Source organism: Marmota marmota, unplaced genomic scaffold (genome assembly GCF_001458135.2).
Source record: "Marmota marmota marmota unplaced genomic scaffold, marMar, whole genome shotgun sequence".
NCBI classification, from domain to species: domain Eukaryota; kingdom Metazoa; phylum Chordata; class Mammalia; order Rodentia; family Sciuridae; genus Marmota; species Marmota marmota.
The window spans coordinates 2,259,301-2,282,185 of NW_026000172.1; the positions used below are offsets into that span (position 1 = coordinate 2,259,301).

Sequence of the window (22,885 nt, forward strand, 5' to 3'; positions counted from 1 at the left end):
TTCACATTGCATCTTTAGATTTAGTCTCTGGTAATCTGCATACAGTTGTCATTTTTTAAATAAGTTTCCTCTGCTTCTTTTAATTCTTTTCCCTTCTTTTTAAATTGGGTTATCTTGTGGTTCATGAATTGTTATCATGACATTATTTGATTCCTCTTTCACTTCCCTTAATTCTATGAGTATTTTGTCATTTGCTTTGATATTTTACAAAAATAATTTTAAGCTTACAGTAGGTTTTTAACTGGCAACAAATTAACTTCAATTTCATAACAAAATTCAGTATATTTATGTATCCTTTGAAAATTATGTTATTGATGGCACAGTTATTTTTATATTCCATACATATTTAGAGTTTATGATGATTTTTATGTTTTTATATTTCAAACTCTATTGAAAAAGTAAGTGTTTTATGACCCATCATTCCCATAAAATTAAATTCTATATTGGTATATGAATTTTGTAGTACCTACCATGAAAACTTTAAAATTTCATATGACTTGTGTTGCTGTGCACATTTATTTTATTTTTCAAATGGGATGATTCACTTTAATATTTTTTGAAGGAGAGGTCAAGTAGTTATAAATGGCTGCATTTACACATATTTAAATCTTTATTTTTACTCACATGAAAATATAGTATTTCTTTTTTAAAATATTTTATCTTGTAGTTATAGTTGGATACAATACCTTTATTTTGTTTATTTATTTTTATGTGGTGCTCAAGACCAAACCCAGGGCCTCATACATGCTAGGCGAGCACTCTACCGCTGAGCCACAACCCCAGCCCGACATGAAAATATAGTATTTCTGATTATAGTATTATCAGTTGGTAATTTTGTTGTTTTCCCTTTTGATGCTATTCCTGAGTTCCTTTCTGTATTGCAAGGTTTCCATTTCATCTCACTCCAGTCACAATGGCAGCTATTAAGAATACAAACAACAGTAAGTGCTGGTGAGGATGTGGGGGAAAAGGCACACTCATACACTGTGGGTGGGACTGCAAAATGGTGCAGCCAATACGGAAAGCAGTGTGGAGATTCCTTGGAAAACTGGGAATGGAACCACCTTTTGACCCAGCTATCCCATTCCTTGGTCTAGACCCAAAGGACTTAAAAACAGCATACTACACAATTCACAATAGCTAAACTGTGGAAGCAATCTAGATGCCCTTCAGTAGATGAATGGATAAAGAAAATGTGGTAAATATACACAATAGTATATTACTCAGCAATAAAAGAGAATAAAATCATGGCATTTGCAGGTAAATGGATGGAGTTGAAGAATATACTGCTATGTGAAATTAGCCAATCCCCAAAAAACAAATGCCAAATATTTTCTCTGATATAAGACACTGATTCATAGTGAGGTTGGGAAGGGGGACATGGGAAGATTAGAAAAACCATAGGACAAAGAGGAGGGAGAGGAAGGGAGGGGACAAGGGTGTAGGAAAGATGGTGGAATGAGATGGACATCTTTACTCTAAGTACATGTACAAAGACATGGATGGTGTGAATATACTTTGTATATAACCAGAAATATGAATAATTGTGCTTTATGTGCTGCAGTCTGGCTGGGCACAAATCACTAGCCACTCAAGCAGGAACAAACTTTATTTCTGAACTCTCGCGAACGCCACCCATGCAGCCTTCTCCAGGACACACCACATACAAACCGGAACTCCCTCCACTGGAACTTCACCAACCAACGCGAACTCTCCAGGAATCCCCGCGAGAGCTCAACCGGAACTCAAAGGGAACTCTGTGAGAACTCAAAAGTACTGGCAAAATGCTAGGCGCCATCCCAACTCGGCTGTGGCTCTCAACATTTATGTGTAATATGAAGTATAATGCATTCTGTTTTCATATATAACAAATTAGAATAAAAAATTTTTAAAAAAGAAATTGACTATTGACTATATTGAAATTATATTCAAGTACCCTTTTTAGTTACACAGTTTTCTTTTGGGTCTCTCAAGGTTCTCTCTTTGTGAATGTTGAAAAATTAAGTGCAATGCACTTTGAGTCTTTTTGTTTTTTTTTCTACTTAGGAATAATTGAACTTCTTTGATTTTGATTCATTTTTTTTGCTCATATTTATCATTTCTCAGGCTGTTAAAATTGATACTGGAGATTGAATTCAGTTGCTTTTTCACTGCCCTTTGCCTTAGCTTTTTTCATTTTTAATTTCTGACAGTCTCACTAAGTTGCTGAGGCTGGCCTCAAACTTGTGATCTTTCTGCCTCAGCCTCCCAAGTTGCTAGGATTACAGTTGTGTACAAACCCTCCCCCACCACTCTCTCAGACACTATTTCTTAAGAAAGTCTTCAAGTACACTAGTTTTGCTTGTTTGTAGTAATAATTTTTGTCTGGATTTTATTCAGTTTTCTGTGTTCTGGTTTAGTTCAGTAGACTTATATACTACATGCCAAATCATGGCATTTGCAGGTAAATGGATGGAGTTGAAGAATATACTGTATTTGAACTTGGGATCTCTTTTATTGCTGAGTAATAGACTATTGTGTATATTTAGCACATTTTCTTTATCCATTCATCTAATGAAGGGCATCTAGGTTGGTTCCACAGTTTAGCTATTGTGAATTGTGTAGTATGCTGTAGTATAAGTAGTATAAGTCTAGTGAACTAAAGATTATTTAGGTTCCTTGTGTAATTCATAATTCCTACATTCCCAATATTCAATTCCTTGTGTTTCATTTTACCCCTGATTAATCAAGTATTCATTTTTTCTTTGCATACCATACTATTTTTGATCTGTCCATATAAAAGCCAGCCTATAGTAGATTAATAGTCATTTTGGAAAACAATATAGATATTAGTAAAGAACTGAAAAACAGGAAGCACTGTGCCACATGCTTGAAATTCCAGGTAATTGGGAGGACTTGCAAGAGCGTGTCACACCATGTCTCAAACAATTTTAAAGGGGTTTGTGTTTGTAAGTCAGTGCTGCAACACTCTTGGGCTTAATCTTAAGCACCACACATAAAAAGTTAGGAGTAGAATGCCCCTGTGATCCAGAAAAGCAAGTTCTAAACAGGTAACCAGAAGAGATTAAGTCAGCATGTTGCAGAGAGGGCTCCACTACTGCTTCAGTGCAGACACTGTTCACAGTACTCAAGACATGGACTCCACTTATGTGCCCATCTGGGGTTGGATGGGTAAAAAATATGATATTTATACACAATGAATTAATAATAGAAAAGAGATATCTTGTCAAGTGAAGTGACATGGGGTAAATATGCAGGGCTTTGCATTACATGAAATAAGGAAGTCACAGAAAGTAATTTGCAGCCTCTTCTGACTCACATGTGGAACTCACAAGTGCAGAGAGTAAAATGGTTACTAGCTCCTGTGTATTAGGAGTGTTGGTCAAAGACTGAAATACATTATTTTAAAGGACAAAAGAAATATTGATCCCAGAAACACTTAAATATTGAGCCACATCCCAAGCCCTTTTATTATTTTTTATTTTGTTACAGGGTCTCACTAAGTTACTTACAGCCTCAGTAATTTGCTGAGGCTGTATTTGAACTTGGGATCCTCCTGCCTCAGTCTCCTGAGTTGTGAGGATTCAGGCTTGTACCACCACACTGGCTAATGTACTGTATTCTTGATGAATGCTAAGAGAATGAATGCAATGTTTTCTAAGTAGTAAAATGGTCATTATATAAAATAACAAAATGTTTTTTAGCTAGATTTAGTCATTTCACCATGTATTTATATTTTCAAATACCATGAAATACTTGGTAAATACATGCCATTTTATTTGCCAATGAAATGAATCCATGAATAACCAAAATTATAAAACTTAAAAAGCAAGTCATTTGTCTTGGTCTCCATGTGTTGACTTCATCCAGGTAATACTGACACAGGGTGTGTTGTGTGTGTGTGTTTATCATTAAAAAGATTAGCCCATTTTTCTCCTTAGACACCATAGGTTCTTTGTCCCTGTAGAATATCTGTGTTATGGTCATTCAAAATCTGTTATAGACAGGTCTTTCTCATGGTAGACAGACAGTGGTTTTCAGACAATCCCCAAGAAAACCAGAAATGTTCACATTTTACATTTTCCTTTTCCTATTGAGAGAGAAGAAGGGAGTTGGTAGCTTTTCCCTAATTGTACAGTGGTGCATTCTAGAGGAGGAAGGCCAGGAGTGGATAAAAATAACACACTTTCCTTTCCTCTGTTATATTACTCTTTAACTATATACTCCTCTTGGACACTGTGAATTCTCAGATGATTTGGATAATTTTCACAAAGTAAATTTGTCTGTCCATTGTTATTTAGCTCATATATTTATGGAGTAATTATGGTCTTTGATGTACTATTCTGCCACCACATTGATGTCCTGACAGCTATAATTTCATGTTATATTTTTAAAGTATATTCTCGGTCTAATATGTAAAATAATTATTATTTTCATTTTTTTAGGCATTTCTTCTCATCATACCCAGGAAATTTTACCAGAACCCATCAGAGAACATTTATTTAAAAAAGTGATAAAGAGAAGATATGGAAATTGTGACCTTGACTATTTACAACAAAAGAAAATACAGAACAGTGTAGATAACAGTGAAGGTCAGAAATCATATTATGAAGGACAAGACCAATTAATAGTGACTGTCCTTAATACCATCAATAGTCCTCAAGAACATTTAATAGATCAGAAGAGTATTCAATTTATAACTGAAGGACAAGTTTCTCAAAGTGTTGATTTTGAAAATTTCTTTACAAACTGTCCATTATTCTGCAGTGAACAAAGAATTCCTTCTTGGGCCCAAACATACACTTTTAATGATGGTGGAAAGGCCCCTATATACTCCATACTACTTAACCAAAATTCAGATTTAGATTTCGGCAAAGTGTGCAACACATGTAATGAAACAAGCAACACTTTCAGCCAGGTCTCTACACTAAGCAATTACCAGTGTCCTTATGTTGGAGAAAAAAAGTATGAATGTAGCAAAACACAGAAGAACTCTAGCTTTGGTTGCAATAAAAGAGAACATCAGTGTGGCCATTGTGCACAGAACCTTTACAGAGATGACAAATGTGGGAACATCCTTCTTCAGTGCTCAAAGCACCATGGGAGTACTCAGAGCCAAGAGGCGTCTTGCAAATGTGAGGAATGTGAGAGAGCTTCTCACTCAACTGCAAGCCTTCCTCAATACAGTGGAGCTCATCCTGGAAGGGAGCCCCCCAAATTTAAGGAATGTATTCAAGCAGGGAGTTCCACACCACTTTCTAAACATCACAGGTACCATAGTGATCAACACTACAAATGTGAAGAATGTGGCAAATCCTTTATTAATTGCTCAACCATTTCTAAACACCTGAGATGGCATAGCAGTGAGAAACCCTACAAATGTCAAGAATGTGAAAAAAATTTTAAGAATTTTTTAACTCTTACTCAACAACAAAGGATTCATATGGGAGAAAAGCCCCACATATGTGAAGAATGTGGCAAAGGTTTTACTAAAAGAAGACAACTTACTCAACACCAGAGAATTCATAGTGGAGAGAAGCCCTATAAATGTGAAATTTGTGGCAAAGCTTTTAATAAAAGATCACATGTTACTCAACACCAGAGTACTCATACTGGAGAGAAACCCTACAAATGTGAAGAATGTGGGAAAGGATTTACTCAAAGAGCATATTTTACTCTACACTACAGTATTCATACTGGAGAGAAGCCCTACAAATGTAAAGAATGTGGGAAAGGATATACTCAAAGAGCAGGTCTTACTCAACACCAAAGAATTCATAGTGGAGAGAAGCCCTACAAATGTGAAGAATGTGGGAAAGGATTTACTCAAAGACCAAGCCTTATTCGACACCAGAATATTCATACTGTAGAGAAGCCCTACAAATGTCATAAATGTGGGAAAGAATTTACTCAAAGAGTACATCTTACTCTACACCACAGTATTCATACTGGAGAGAAGCCCTACAAATGTAAGGAATGTAGCAAAGCTTTTAGGTGTAATTCATTGCTTACACGACACCAGATAATTCATACTGGAGAGAAGCCCTACAAATGTAAAGAATGTGGGAGAGGATATACTCAAAGAGCACACCTTACTCAACATCAGAGAATTCATACTGGAGAGAAACCCTACAAATGTGAAGAATGTGGGAAAGGATTTACTCAAAGACCAAGCCTGACTCTACACCAGAGTACTCATATGGTAGAGAAGCCCTATAAATGTGAAGAATGTGGGAAAGGATTTACTCAAAGAGCCAACCTCACTCTACACCAGCGTATTCATACTATAGAGAAGCCCTACAAATGTAAGGAATGTGGCAAAGCTTTTAGGTGTAATTCATTGCTTTCTCGACACCAGAAAATTCATACTGGAGAGAAGCCCTACAAATGTAAAGAATGTGGGAAAGGTTTTATTCAAAGTTCACACCTTACTCAACACCAGAAAATTCACACTGGAGAGAAGCCTTACAAATGTGAAGAATGTGGGAAAGGATTTATTCGAAGAGCAGATGTTACTCGACACCAGAGTATTCATACTGTAGTGAAGCCCTACAAATGTAATAAATGTGGGAAAGCTTTTAGGTATAAATCAAGTCTTACCCAGCACCAGAGAATTCATAATGCAGAGATTCAATGTTAAGAATGTGGGAAAGGTTTTAATCAAAGAGTATGGCTTATTCTTCACCAGACTAATCATAACAGGGAGAGGTAATGCAAGTGTAAAAACTGTTGCATACCTTTTAGCAATTGCTCAGGCTTATCACTGGAGAATTCATAGTGTATAGAAACCCTAACAATGTAAATACTGTGCCCAAGTCTTTACTCAAATTTCAAATTTTCCTTAACATCAGAAACCTGATACCTATAGGGGATGTGGAAAGACATTTGCCTGAAATATATGCCTTAAAAAATAGCAAAATATCAACAGTGAAGAAAACACCTTAAGGAATATAAAAAAATATAGCAAAGCTCTTATCTGTACCTTGATTCTTGATGTATGTGAGAGGGAAATGAGGAATTGCCTTTAACATTTGCTTAAAATTTGTTAAGCATCCTTACCTGCTGGGGTAGAAATAAAGAAATTCTCACAAGTGTCATAAAATAGTGTAGAACTCTTGTCTCTGGAAGAAGGTAAATTTATTGTAAATCAAAGATTTCTCAATATTTTCACTTTTGAAAACTGGAGGAAACAATTGTAACTTAAATTCATTTATCAGAAGATGACTTGTTTCTGAGAGTTGTTGATCTATAATTTCAACTATTTACAGTGGGTTTTGAAATACTTTATTCACATTATTATGAATTTTGTCACAAAATAAAAGTAAAATTTGTTAATGTATTAGTATTGTTAGGTATTTACTCGTGGTAGTATGTCACAGGTATTACAGTGTTCTTCTTTACTAAAAGTTCTGTGCAACAGATAGTAAAAACATATGTTATAGTTAAAGCTTTGTCCTGGGGTTTCATAAACTGACTTCCAGACCACTCACATATAGTCAAATCAAGCCTTTATTGAAGCACACCGGTGGCCGCTGACCAGAACTTAAAGGTATTCCCCTGATCAGCCCGAACAATTGCAAGGGTGCTCCTTATAAGCCTGAAAACTGCAAAAGGGATGTTTGGGGGTCTAGCCAAGGCAAGCAAGCCAGGTTACAGAGGCGGGAGAGTACAGTCAAGCGGCTGGAAACCTAACCAATCTCAGCCCAGTCACCCCAGTTACAGAAACAGAGCCTCATTACCCTAGTTAAAAAACAATGCCCCATTAGGTAGTTCCCTGTTCTTAAAGGTTTCTATAGCAAAAGGAAAAAGAACATTTTGCCCTGGTCATGACCCTTCTACTTGGCATGGTTGTTTTACAGGATGAAGTCATAATACAAAATGGAGTCACATTTGCTTCTACTATCATGCATACTAAAAAATGTCCATGAATCTTTTTAGAAACATCAACTCATTTGGAGAATAGTATTCCCCCAAATCAGAATACTAATTATGTATTATGGTGATCTTAAGACAGTTATAGGTAAGATATAAGAACAGGAAAATAAACCCCAAATTTTTCTATCTTGAATTAGTACTTTCAAATTTTACCCTACAGGGGCTGGGAAGAGCGGCACATACCTTTAATCCCAGCAACTGAAGAGGCTAAGGCAGGAACATCCCAAGTTTAAAGCCAGCCTCAGCAACTTAGTGAGACCCTGTTTCAAAATTAAAAAAACAAAAAGACCTAGGAATGTGGCTCAGTCTTTAAGCATCCCTGGATTCAATCCCTGTTACCAAAATAATTTTTTTAACATTATAGAATAAGAGTAGTGCTAAGGGCTCTGCAATTTTGGAGAGCAACACAGCTTTCAAACATAGGGACTTTAAATACCCCAGAAATTAGGAGCCACCAGTGCGTACTTTGTAAAAAGAAGGGCCATTGGAAGAAATATTCCTAATGGTTGCCCAGGAAGCCATGTGGACAGCTGGACACTGACCCATCCTGGCTCCTGGTATGTTGGTAGAAAACAACTAAAATACTGAGGAAGCCAAGGAGTTCCTCACGAAGACCCCTCTGAGGGGTCTCGACTCACATCGAAAAATTTAGAAAACTATTTTTGCCCATTATTAAATACCTATTTAGCCTTGGACAACCAGCAGGGAACTATAACCAGAAACAAGTACCCAATAATGGGGGGGGGGGGAAAGAAAAAGAGCCATACTAACAGAGCATCTAAACTCCCACATAATTATATATCATTTCACTTTGGCTACTTTTTATTTGACTCTAAAATTTATCGTAGTAATTATACATCGGGGATCAAAGGATAGAGAGTACATGGCACAGGCTGACACTGAGTCCTGATGAAGTATCCAGATTACACCTGTCCCTTTTTAGGTCTTACAGGAACAGGAGCACATGTCATTACAGAGAAGAAAACAAAGGTCTTGTTTAGATGAGCCACTGGAGTATATATAAGTCATGTTCAAAAGCTAATCACAGGGCTGGGGATGTGACTCAAGCGGTAGCACGCTTGCAGGGCATGCTTGCACCCGGGTTCGATCCTCAGCACCACTTCAAACAAAGATGTTGTGTCCGCCGAAAACTAAAAAATAAATATTAAAATTCTCTCTCTCTCTCTCTCAAAAAAAAAAAAAAAAAAAAAAACAGGGAATGGTGGTATGTGCCTGTAATCCCAGCAGCTCAAGAGGCTAAGGCAGGAAGATCTAAAGTTTACAGCCAGCCCCAGCAATTTAATGAGGCCCTAAGCAAATCAGTGAGATTCTGTCTCTAAATAAAATACAAAAATGGGCTGGGGATGTGGCTCAGTAGTTAAGCAACCCTGGGTTCAATCCTCGATAACAAAAAACTAAACACAAAATAAAACATATTACCTTACATTTTTTCTTTGTGTTAGCCCTTTGGGTCAATGGAACAGCAGGGAGTTTGGGGATATACTTCCCAAACTACATATGCTTCATTGGTGATTTCATATAGGTCACACTGATGTAGGACAGATGGGCCTGAGTCCCAAGGAATTTGCAAGATCCAGGTTGATTAGCTTTAGCAGTCCAGAGGAACTAAGGCTGGAAAATCTCTGATCCAGGGTTGACAAATACTTTGAGATTCAGTGGGTGTTTACATGACAGTGGGTGGTTACATAGCAGTAAGTCTTTGTCCCATATTTTCGGGACAGACAGGTTTCACAGGTTTTTCCAAGGAAAACATTATTTGTTTGTATAGCAAGGTCTCTTGAGACAGGGTCTGTTACAACATTCGTCTGCAAACCTGGCATTTACAAGAAAGATGAAGCTTTTGGGGTTACATTAGCACTTTGATAATAATCTGGATAATATTCAGGATATATTGGTTTATGTCATTACAATCAATTTCACCTGTTTTAATTTTTTAATGTGAATATTAGGAAATTTTAAGTGACCCTTGTGCTTCACATATGGTTTTCATTGGCCATTGCTGCCTTAAGGGATTGCTTCCCAGGCCAAGCTGCAGACTCACACCAGGAGAGAGCAGGAAAGTTAAATGAAATTGCACAGTAATTGTCATTATATTATTTCCACTCCTGAATATTATGCAGACATATAATTCATAAGGTGAAGTCACCTTGTATGCGAGGTTCATCGCACATGTCCTCTGGCAGTGCTAGATCACTCTTCTAAGAGGAAACTTTACCTTTCATTAGCTGTAGCCTGAGGCCCTCTTGTCCAATTCGCAGATCTTTGGTGGAAAAGTAAAAGCTGTCACCAGGAACCTGTCATTCTGGCCTCACTGATTCCTAGGGCTCTCTGGGCTCAGCCTGCGGGCCGGTCTGCAGCCCTGTGCAGTGGAGAGCACTCGGGAAGAACCCTCCAATTCCTGCACAGCCAGCGAGGACAGGGCGGCTTCCGTGATCTGGCCAGGCCCTTTCCTTCTGAGCCGCCCTTCTCGCCATCTGGCCCTAGGCTTCTGTTGCCAGCCCTGGGGTCTCACTGGCTTTGCCCTGCAGATGCTGAAGATCCCTGGTGGCCGCCTGGCTCCCGAGCGCCAGGAAATGGTGAGTGTGGCGGGCCTCTTGAGCCTGGGAAGGGAGGTCATTGGAACCTCGAGACTGGCTGCGGTGACACCAGGAGCTGCTGGAGACTCTGGGATCCGTGGCCTGAGCCCTCCTCCTGGCAGTGCCCCCTCAGTCCTGGCCAGCCAGGTGGGGAGCATGCCATCAGCGGAGCTCCTGCCCAGCCTGCTGCACCCCCTCAGCTAGCCCTAGAGAGTCAGCAGCCCCGTGTTCCCAGGTGGGTGGTGATTGACAGGTGGGACCTCGGTTGGAGAAGTCTCTCCACGTGGGATTTTCCTGCAGGAGAGGAGCAGTGTGGCAGTCCAGCTGCAGCAAAATAAGGGTGGGGGGTGAAGAACGACTTGTGTAGATCAATACAGCAGGAGTGGGAGCCCTTTATTGTAGGACAGGAGGAGTATACATACATTCCACACAGCTTATCTTAATTAGCATAAACTAGATACAGCAGTCAACCAATAAGGAATCTCCACACTTAATGGCTCGCTGGCATTACTTCACAAACCACTCCCTCTGGCAAAATGCCAGGCACCATCCTGACTTGTTTACAGACTCTAACAGCAGTTGCACAGTTTTCTTTTGGTGCTCTCAAGATTCTCTCTTTGTATCCAGGTTCTGTGGCACAGGATGGTGAGTTCAAAGCCAGCGTCAGCAATGGTGAGGTGCTAAGCAACTCAGTGAGACCCTGTCTCTAAATGAAATACAAAATTGGGCTGGGGATGTGGCTCAGTGGTTGACTGCCCCTGAATTCAGTCTGTGGTACCAAAACAAAGGTCCTCTCTTTGTTAATATTGAAAAATGAAGTAAACTGTACTTTAAATCTTTTTTTTTTTCCTACTTGGAGCTAATTGAGCTTCTTTAATCTTGACTTCTGTTTTTTTGCTCATTTATAATTTCTTAGATTTTTTTCAATTGATACTGGGGATTGAACTCAGCTGTTTTCTATGGCCTTTTGCCTCAGTCCTTTTCAGTTTTTGACAGTCTCACTATATTGCTGAGGCTGACCTCAAACTTGTGATCCTACTGTCTCGTCCAGTGAGGAGGTCCATAGAACAGTGCAGAGGAGAGTGTGGCTGTCGAGTTGCTATTTCAAGCATGTGGCACAGTGCTTCCTGTTTTTCAGGCCTTTACTAACATCCTATTGTTTTCCAAAATGACTACTAATCTGCTATTGGCTGGCTTTTATATGGACAAATCCAAAAGAGTACAGGACACAAGAAAAACGGACACTTGACTAATCAGTGGAACAAAATGCAACACTAGGAACTGAACATTAGGAAAGAAGAGTTATGAATTACCCAAAGAACCTAAATAAACATTTGAAATAAGTTTAGTTTAGTGAACTAAACCAGAACACAGAAAACTGAATAAAATTCAAACAAAGATCATTACTAGAACCAAGCAACAATTGTGTACTTGAAGAATTACTTAAGAATAATGTCTGAGAGAGTTGGGAGGGGTGTTGTGCACAGCTGTATTCCTAGTAACTTGAGAGTAAAGATGAGAAAAACAGGAACAGCAAGCAAGCAGCTGAAACATCTGGGTGGAAGCCCCTGAGTCAGTCTCACCCTCGCTTAGTGGCAGAATCCTCTTGAGCACTAGGGTCTGCAGTGTCCGCAGTTTGGCATTCCATGCACATGGTTAAAGCAGTCCTGAAATCTTCTTGCAAGGCAGAGGTTGTCTTCCCATCTGAGGATGTTGAGGCTGGGGTAGGTTAAGTGCATGGGCTCTCTCTCGTCCAGTGAGGAGGTCCATGGAACAGGGTAGAGGAGAGTGTGGCTGTGGAGTTGCTATTTAAGACCTCTGAAGACCAGGCTGGAAGCACGTTTGATTTTATTATGCAGTTACCATGTGAATATACTCGGGCAGTAGCTAAGCAGATTACAGGCAGCCACCAATGCAATTTATTGCCATCTGTCCTGGCAGAGACCAGTTGAGGAGCAAGCTGTGGAGCAAGCAGCGGGACAGCAACACATGGCCTCACACAGAGGGGTGTGCCTAAGGGGTAAGGCCTGCCACTCAGGCACCCTTACCAGTCTGCCATGTATGCAGTACTCCATGCACTTTTCCCCACAGTTAAATATGGCTGCAAGTGGTGCAGCCATAGCTCAAGTCTTGTTCCAGGCAGCTCCAAGTCTCCTATACTTACTATGCTGCTTCTTAGGGACAATAATAAAAACAATTGCAGGTTTTCTTTGAACTTCTATGAGAACATACAACCAGGGAATGGTGCATTTATCATAGCTTTATAGAGACATAATACATGTAGCATTCAATTCACCCATTAAAACTATTTAATTTAGTGCTTAGTATATTTGCACCACTATAATCAATTGTAGAACATTTTTATCATCCTCAGAAGAAAATGTAATCCCTTAAAATGAACTTATACTCATTTTCCCACAGCTCACTCAGCTCCAGACAACTGCTCATCTACTTCCCGTCTCTGTGCATTTGCCTGTTTTGGAAATTTCACATAAATGGAGTCATACAGTGCATGGTGACAGAATGACTACAACAGGTCATTCCAGAAACATTCCTGCTCTATCTTGTATTAACAAGTGAGTTCCTTCTCAGTGGAGACTGTTACATTTCCCTCCACCCTGTGACCACTGCTTACTTCAACCCTCCTCCTTGCAACTGCCCTTGGTAAGGTCTGCACTTTGGGCACCTAGTGGGTATTTTTAGCACTTCCTCATTTATCTGTCTTTCTCACTAGTCTAAACCTTTGAAGTCAGAGACATTGTGTTGTTGATACTTAAGGTACCCAGCATGTGATCTGGCACTAGTAAGCCTTTCAGTGTTTGCTGTGGAAGTCCTCCTGCCTGGTCTTTTGGACCACCTGCTGCTGGTGACTGCCTCCTTGCCCCTGCTTTCATCTTAGCTGCACACATGACTGCCTCTCCCGGATTCCTCCTTGGCCGTCTTCATGTGGACTTGCTGATTGAACTGCTCTCTCCCCACTCTTGCTGTTCTTTCCTGATCTGGTCTTTAACTTGTCTCCTGAGTAGGCCAGGGCTTTAGGCCATGGTAGAATCAAGAAGGTAGTCTAGTTCTGGCAGCTGCGTCCCTTGTCACAGAGGTCTGAAAATAAGCGTGTCTCTCTTGGACTGGAGATACCAAAGAGTACCTTCTTCCTCACTTGTTGTTGACTGACGCAGTATGGAAAGAGCATTGGATTTGGCATCAGAAGAGCCTTGGTGAGAGACAGAACTTCCCTACTACTTAACTCTGTGGCCTTTACAAATTCATTAGTTGATTCTTTTCTTGTTTGTATTAAAGTAGGACTAGTTTGATGAGATTCATTTAGGCTGAAGTGTATTGAAATGTTGCCCTCAATTCTGGTCCTTTTTACACCATTTTACAAACATTTTCTGATATATTGACAGAAAGGTCATGTGACACATTTGCAGATGAGCCTTACAGGGAATGTGTGCTATAGATCAATGTGGAGCTAGGAGAAGGGAAAGGGTGCTGGATATTTTGAGGACTCTTTATTTATGGTGTGTTAGGTTTCAGGGAAGCATTTGCTACTGGTGCTTTGATATGTACCGGCAGTATGTTTTCTCTTTAAAGTCGGCCGCCCCCATAACATATATGTTCCATTTTTTCTTTTTATTTAGAATTTTTTAATGTGAATAGCCATTTTGGCAGAACTTCAGGAAAGGCATATAAAATAATTGTTCTGTATAACAGGTTTGAATCACAGTATTTTTGAGACATTAAATTGGATCATCACGGGAAGTGTTGATGTTCAAAACCCATCTCTCTAAGTTGTTTTTTTTTAAAGGCCTAAATTATGTCTCATTTCAAGTTTTTTTTCTTGGGTTATTTTTATAGGATAGTCTTATTACAAGAATGAAGAATTACCACATTGTTGAGATCTCTGGCAGTTAGTGGATCGAGCAGTGAGCATTCTCTGTGTATAAAGTGCAGATTTGTTTATCACCATCCATCATGGATACCTGGGTTGAGAAGGAGGTTTTCCTCAGAGGCACAAGGTTGGGAGGAAGGAGAGCGAGAGGAGAGCAGTTTGAAAAAAGTAAGTTGGAAGCAATCAGATGCAAATTAACAATGCTGGATTATCCACCAAGGTGTCCCTGAGTGGTTTTGGAGCCTAGGAGTTATTTTGAGTTGCTTTTTTCTCCCTCACTCTTCACATCCATTTGTTCATCATCAGGCAGTATTCTCACGGATCTTCGTCTCTTTATCCCACGGTAGCCAGCATCACTGCTAGCCTTTTTTGGCCTATAATAAAGGTTTTCAATTTTTTTGCTAAGACTCACAGTACGAGGTAGTATTTTATTTGATAGCCTAATCCACCGAAACTTACAAATTGTGTCACAGTTTTTATAAGCAATATTTGATATTTCAAGCATAATGATCTCCGATATTTTCACATTTCTGCCCCATTTTCTCCACTCTCCTCTTATTACTTTTTAAAAAAGGAGGGAAATGAAATCCACTAAGTGGATTTTATAACACACAAATAATAACGGTAGCTAGAAAAGCAACCCTTGGCCTGCATAGGAACAGAAAGTCATGAGGTCTTCCCATTAGAGTCTGTTCATATTGCATGTTGGAAAGTTAGATTAGAGGGACAGCTCTGCTGCCTACTCTCCTGTGTGACTTTGCATCGTTATTTTGCTTTCAAGTTTGGTATCCCTGTTTATGGGGATTATTTAAGGAACAAGTAAAAAAATGCTTAGTAAACCATGCATTTAAAATATTAATAGTATGATTAGTAACATGCACTTTTTATTGAGGTATGGTTTACATACAATGTATTGTACCAGTTTTGAGGGTGCAATCTGAATTTTGACAAATATATGCAGTTATGTATATGCTACAGTCATGACAGGAAGGATTTCATCACCCTTGTTGTTTCCTATGTGCTCCTTTGCAGTTGGTTCTCCTTGTGGCTCTTGACAGACCCTTTTCTTCACTATAGTTTAGTTTCCAGAATTTCATATAAAGGGGATCACAAAGTATCTTATCTGTGTCTGGATCATTACTTGGTAGAACTACAATTGGTTGGCTTCTTTCCACTTTGGGGCTTTTATGAGTGAAGCTACTGAGAACATTTTTATTTCAAGGAATTTCTTCTTTATTTCATCTGTGTTGTTGAATTTGTGGACATACAGGTATTTGTAATATTTCCCTATCTTTTTAACATATGATCTGTATTGATGACCTCTTTTTCAAAGTTGATATAGATACTTTGTGGATTTTAGTTTTTTCTTGTTTTAGCTGACTAGTGTCATGTCAATCTTTTAAAGACTAGCTAATTAAAAAAAAGTTTTAGTTGTAGATGGACACTTTATTTTTATTTATTTTTTTATGTGATGCTGAGGATTGAACCCAGTGCCTCGCATGTGCTAGGCAAGTGCTCTACCACTGAGCTATAGCCCCAGCCCCAGCCCCAGATAGTTTTTATTAATTTTGTATATAGTTCATTTTTCCCATTTATTTATTTTATCTTGATTATTTTATTCCTTCTGGGTTTTTGTCCTGGTGTTTAAAGATAGAAGTTTTAAACATTGATTTGAACTTCCACTAATGAAGACTTATTGCACAATGTACTTATAGAGAGAGCTGCTGTAGCTTTGTCTCACAAATTATGTGATGTCTTCATTTTTGTTCACTTGAAAATATTTTATACTTCCCTGTTGATTTCTTCTCTCATCTCTGGTGATATGTTTTGGTGTATATGGTTTTATTCTCAAATATTTAGGATTTTTCTGCTGTCTTTCCCTATCTGATTTGCAGTTCCTTTGTGGTCAGACTATGATTTGTATGATTTTAGTCCTTCCCAGCATAAGTCTTGCTATATGTCCAGAATGTTGCTTGTTTTGGTTAATGAGCTCTGTGTTTCTGCTTTTGTTGGATTGAATCTGGAGATAATAAAGAGGTCATGATGTTTGGTAGTATTCACATTTCCTATATTGCTATTGATTTTTTGTCTCCACTTCTAATCATTATTAAGAGAGCAGGATTAACGTCTCCAACTATAATTTTGCATTTTATTTATGTCTCCTTTCAGTTCTACCAGTTTTTGCTTCATGTATTTTGAAGCTTTACAGTGACAACCATATAGTTGTCCCTTGGTCTCCATGGGGTATTGGTTTTAGGATCCCAAATTGTAAGAGCATAACTAAGGGTGATCCTGGAGGAGGCTGGACATCCACAGTATTAGGCTAGGGGCTTTGGAGCCTCTCCTCTGGAACATGTGTGGACAGTAAGCTGCTGGTGCAGAAGCAGGCTTGGCATTCTTGTGCCATTTTCTGGACTTTATGCTGCCTGAAGCTCTCCTTGTGTAGCACAGAAGTCTGAGTCTCCTGGCCATAGGAGAAGAAGCCCAGGCAAGGATCCATGAATGTTAGATTCTAGAGTCCTCCATAATATTATTTTAAAGGACATAAGGAGGGCAAGAGTTCTATTGTACCACACGGTGAGCATTATGTTCTTTATTGGTGTGGTGTACCAAGTATTGAACTCAGAAGCACTTAGCCACTAAGCCACATCCCCAGCCCTTTTACTATTTTTTATTTTGATACAGAGTCTCACTATGTTACTTTGGCCTCACTAAGTTGCTGAGGCTGGCTTGAGATCCTCCTGCTTCAGCCTTGCACGTTGTGGGGTTTCCGGGCTTGTACCACTACACTGGCTAATTTACTGTATTCTTGATGAATGCTAATAGGTAATGCCATGTTTTCTAAGCACTAAAATGATGATTATATGAAATAATGCATTTGTTCATTAGCTGGATTTAGTCATTTCACCATATATTTATATTTTAAAATACCCTGAAATACTTAGTAAATATATAAAATTTGGCAATGAAATGAATCAGTAAGTAACCAAAGTTATAAAAATTATAAAGCAAGTAATTTTTCTTGATTGCTGTGTTTTGACTTCATTCAGGTAACACTGACATAGGCTGTGTGTGTGTGTGTGTGTGTTTACCATTAAAAATATTTGTCCATATTTCTCCTTAGAGACCATAGGCTCTTTGCCCCTTTTTGTATATCTGTAATTGTCATCCAAAAATCTGTTATATCCAGGATTCTGCCACAGTAGACAGAAAGTGGTCTTCAGACAGTCCCAAGAAAGCCAGAAATGTTCACATTTTACATTTCCCTTTTCCTAATTAGAGAAAAGAAGGGAGTTGGTGGATTTATTCTGGAGGAGAAAGGCCTGTAGTGGATCAATATAATACACTTTCATTTCCTCTGCTATATCACTCTCCTAATGGTCTATTCCTCTTGGACACTGTGAACTCTCAGATGGTTTGGGTAATTCTAACAAAGTAATTTTGTCTGTCCATTGTTATTTAGCTCATATATTTATGGAGAACTGATGGCCTTGGATGTACTATTCTGCCACCCTGATGATGTCCTGACTGCTATAATTTCATGTTATATTTGCAAAGTAAATTCCCAGTCTAGAATGTAAAATCATTGTCATTTTCATTTATTTCAGCCATGACCTCTCTTCATACTTAGGAAATTTCACCAGAATCTGGCATAGAACATTTATTTTTAAAAGTGATAAAGAGAAGATATGGAAATTGTGACCTCAACTATTTACAACAAAAAATGGAGACTATGTAGGTAAGAGTGAAGGTCAGAAATCAGAAATCATCTTGTCAGTACAAGACAAATTAGTACTGACTATGTATAATGAAAATTTTACCATCAGCAGACCTCAAGAACATTTAGTACCTCAGAAAAGTATTGAACTTATAACTGAAGGACAAGTTTATAAAAGGGATCATTTTGAAAGTTTCTTGACAAACTGCAATAAACAAAAAATTTCTTCTTGTACCCAAATGTACACTTTTAATGATTGTGGGAAGGCCCCTATGTACTCTATACTGCTTAATCAAAATTCAGATATAGATTACTGGAAAGTGTGTAACACATGTAATGAAACAAGCAAGACCTTCAGCCAGGTCTCTACCCTAAGCAACCAGTGCACTTAATTGGAGAAAACAATTACAAATGTAGCAAAACACAGAAGAACTCCAGCTCTGGTTGCAATATGAGAGAACATCAGTGTGCTCATTGTACATAGAACCTTTACAGAGATGACAAATGTGGGAATGTCTTTCTTCGGTGCTCAAAGCTGATGACCCATCCTAGTACTCAGGGCCAAAAGACGCCTTGCATATGTGAGGAATGTGAGAGAGCTTCTAACTCAGCTGCTAGCCTTCCTCAATACAGTGGAGCTCATCCTGGAAGGGAGTCCCCCAAATTTAAGGAATGTGTCCAAGCACGGAGTTGCTCACCCCTTTCTAAACACAAGTACCATAGCAGTGATCAACACTACAAATTCAAAGATTGTGGCAAAACTTTTAATTGAGGACCTCCCCCTGTTAAGCACCACAGAACTCATAGTGGAGAGAAACCCTATAAATGTGAAGAATGTGGCAAATCCTTTAAACATCACTCCTTCCTTTCTAAATACCTAAGATGGCATAGCAGTGAGAAAACCTACAAATGTAAGGAATATGAAAATCTTTTTAAGAATTTTTCAACCCTAACTCAAAATCAAAGGATTCATACAGGAGAGAAATTCTACAAATGTGAAAAATGTTGCAAAGGTTTTACTCAAAGAACAGGCCTTACTAAACACCAGAAAATTCATACTGGAGAGAAGCCCTACAAATGTAAGGAATGTAGCCAAGCTTTTAGGTATAATTCATCTTTTACCAAACACCAGATAATTCATACTGGAGAAAAACCCTACAAATGTGAAGAATATGGGAAAGGCTTTATTCAAAGAGAACACCTCACTCAACACCAGAGAATTCACACTGGAGAGAAGCCCTACAAATATGAAGAATATGGTAAAGGTTTTACTCAAAGAACAGGACTTCTCAACACCAGGGAATTCATGCTGTAGAGAAGCCCTACAAATGTAATGAATGTGGGAGAGCTTTTAGGTATAATTCATGCCTTATAAAACACCAGATAATTCATACTGGAGAAAAGCCCTACAAATGTGCAGAATGTGGGAAAGGGTTTAATCAAAGAGCACACCTTGCTGGACACAAGAGAAATCATAATGGGGAGAGGTAAATACAAGTGTAAAAACTGTTGCAGACTTGTCAGCAATCACTCAAACATTGTTAATCACTGGAGAATTCACAGTGGAGAGAAACCCCAAACAAGAAGGTAAATACTGTGGCCAAATCTTTACTCAAATTTCAAATTTTCTTTATCTTTAGAAACCTAGTACCTATAGAAAATGTGGAAAGACATTTGCCTGACATATATGCCTTAAATAACAGCAAAATATCTATCATGAAGAAAACACCATGAGAAATATAAAAAATATAGCAAAGCCTTTGTCTTTATCTCCTATCTAGATAGATGTGTGTGTGAGAGGAAAATGAGGAATTGCCTTTAACTTTTGCTTAAAATTTGTTATACATCCTTAGCTAATGTAGGAAAATAAAGAAATTCTCACAAATATCATAGAATAGTGCAGAAAACTTGTCTCTGTAAGGATACAAATTCATTATAAACCAAAGATTTTTCAATATTTTAACTTTTCAAAACTGGAGGAAATAATTATTAGATCCTTTTATCGGAAGACTTGTTCCTGAGAGCTGTTATTTTTGAGACTTTCCAGTGAATTTTGAAATACTTTATTCCCATTATGTATGAATTTGTTTATTAAATAAAAGTAAAATTTGTTAATGTGTTAACATTGTTATTTATTGAATCATGGTCATATGTGACAGGTAACACATTGTTCTTCTTTACTAAAGGTTCTACATAAAAGATAGTAAAAATGTACTAAAATATCTCCATTAATCCTTTTAGAATTGTCAACTCACATGGAGAATAGTAGTCCCATCAATCCAATCTTTATTTATTCTGTTTGTAATCATGGAGATTTTAAGACAGTTATAGGTAAGATATAAGAACATGAAATCGAGCCCAGATTTCTCTATCTTGAATTAGTACTTTCAAATTTTTCCCTATAGGGGCTGGGCCCAGTGGTGGACACCTTTAATTCCAGGAACTCAGGAGGCTGAGGCAAGAGGATCCCAAGATTGAAGCCACCCTCACTAACTTAGTGAAATCCCAAGCAACTTAGTGTGACCTTATCTCAAAAAAAAAAAAAAAGGAAAGAAAAGAAAGAACTAGGGATGTGACTCAAGTGGTAAAGCACCTCTGAGTTCAATCTTCAGTATCAAATTAACAAATAAATGAAATGCTTAGGAGCAAATCTCTTGTCAAATGTAATTAGACTGCCATTTTCTTCACCCTGCAATGGTCACTGTGGGGTTAGACATTGAGAAGTGGAAGTTTTAATTGCTTCATGCCCGCTGTATACAAATTGTTAAATATTTTTTACTCCTCTCCTGCTAATTTTACAACTGATAGTCTTAAAGTAGGACTAGGAATATTAGGTCTATAGAATGAGCTATTGAAATAAAATATAGAAATACATTGAAACAAATTTCAGAATTGCTAAAATAACAAAAAAATTACACTAAAAAATTTAAAAAATGAAACATTTAAACTTCAAAATATTGCTTATCATTAATGCACAAGATTATATAAATTGCATTCAAAAAAATCTTATTTCATTCACCTAGATTCATTTACTTTTTAGATTTTTGGTTGTATTTTATAATATTATAGTTGTACATATAAGTGCTTTTTTTTCAATAAGNTTTCTCTACTTGAAATTAGTACTTTCAAAATTTTTCCCTATAGGGGCTGGGCCCAGTGGTGGACACCTTTAATTCCAGGAACTCAGGAGGCTGAGGCAAGAGGATCCCAAGATTGAAGCCACCCTCACTAACTTAGATGAAATCCCAAGCAACTTAGTGTGACCTTATCTCTGAAAAAAAAAAAAAAAAAAAGAAAGAAAAGAAAGAACTAGGGATGTGACTCAGTGTTTAAGAACCCCTGGATTCAATCCCTGGTGCAAAATAGAATGACAGTACTCTTAAGGACCCTGCAATTTTGGAGAGCAACACAACTTACCAGGGATTTTTGAATACCCCAGAAACCAGGAGTCATCAGTGCATATTTTGTGAAAAGGGGGGCCATTGGAGACAGAGATTCCCAATGCTTGCCTGGGAAGCCTTGTGGTCATCTGGACACTGGCCCATGTGTGGTAGAAAACAAAAAAGGCCGAAGATCCAAGCAGTTCCTCATGAAGTGCCCAAGAGTAGCCCTGAGGAGACTTGGTTCACATCAACAAGTTTAGAAAAACATTTGCCCAATATCAAAGACCTCTTCAGTCTTGGACACCCAGCAGGGAAGTGTGACTAGAAACAAGTGCCCAATAATGAGGGGAAAGACAGAGCCGCACTCAGGGAGCATTTAATGCTCCCACATGATTTATGTAATTATATATCTTTTGACTTTTGTCTTTGACCTTGGCTACCTTTTATTCTATGATCTATCATGGTAATTATACATTGGGGATTGAAGGCTAGAGTGAGTATATGGCACAGGCTTCCGAGATTTCTCTGCCACTGAGTCCTTGTGAGATACTCCAGATTACACCTGTCCCTTTTTAGGTCTTAACAGGAACAGGAACACCTGTCACCACACAGAGAGAAAAACAAACATCTTATTCAGAGGAGACACTGGAATTCCTGCAAGTCATGTTCAGAAGCTAAATAAAAAAGAAAACACAACCTTATATATATATATATTTGTGTGTGTGTTAGCCCTTTGGGTCAAAGGAAGACCCACAATCATTGATTTGATTGAAATTGATTGGGATATGTAACTATTGGAAGGTCATGATCAATTTTAGGCCTAAGAGATGTGGAAGCAGTGTGTGCTTGGTTCTGATGACTCACTTAAAAGTTTTCTAAGGCAAGTTAAATTGTAATTTGGGAGTGACTTGGGAGTTATTGCAATTATTAAGAATATTTGCAGTTTTAGGAAGACACAAGGCCTTTATTTTATGTATTTTTTTTTTTGTGTGTGTGTGTTACTGAGGACCAAACCCAGTGCCTCACACATGCTAGGCAAGCGCTGTACCACTGAGTTACACCTGAAGCCCAAGTTATATTCCATTTTTGGAATAATTTTCAATTTATGTGTAAGAATTGTTATTATTGAGTCCAGAGGGAAGTTTCAATACATGTACGTATTATATGATCCAATTAATAATTCACATAGCTTTCACTTACATATTTTGCATCATTATGGGAAAAACACTGAGAATGTTTCTTCTCATTTTTGAATGCACCACACATTAATACCTATAGTCTCCCTGCTGTGTAATTGGACCCTAGAGCCCTAGGATTTATTTTTTTTAATAAAACTGTGTTTATGGACCCATCATTCACTTTC

General features: G+C 38.1%; 1 protein-coding gene and 1 pseudogene across 1 annotated transcript in view; both read left to right on the top strand.

The window, feature by feature from the left end:
* Positions 1-8,678, top strand: part of LOC107159747 (zinc finger protein ZFP2-like) — a 28,480-nt gene extending 19,802 nt beyond the window's left edge. The window contains exons 4-5 of the mRNA XM_048787820.1: positions 1,644-1,759; positions 4,446-8,678. Coding sequence (XP_048643777.1) covers positions 1,644-1,759; positions 4,446-6,640 — 2,311 coding nt within the window. The 3' untranslated portion in view covers positions 6,641-8,678. The remainder of the gene's footprint in view (positions 1-1,643; positions 1,760-4,445) is intronic.
* Positions 8,679-10,484: 1,806 nt separating this feature from the next.
* On the top strand, positions 10,485-20,112 carry LOC107159702 (annotated as a pseudogene).
* Positions 20,113-22,885: the final 2,773 nt, after the last annotated feature.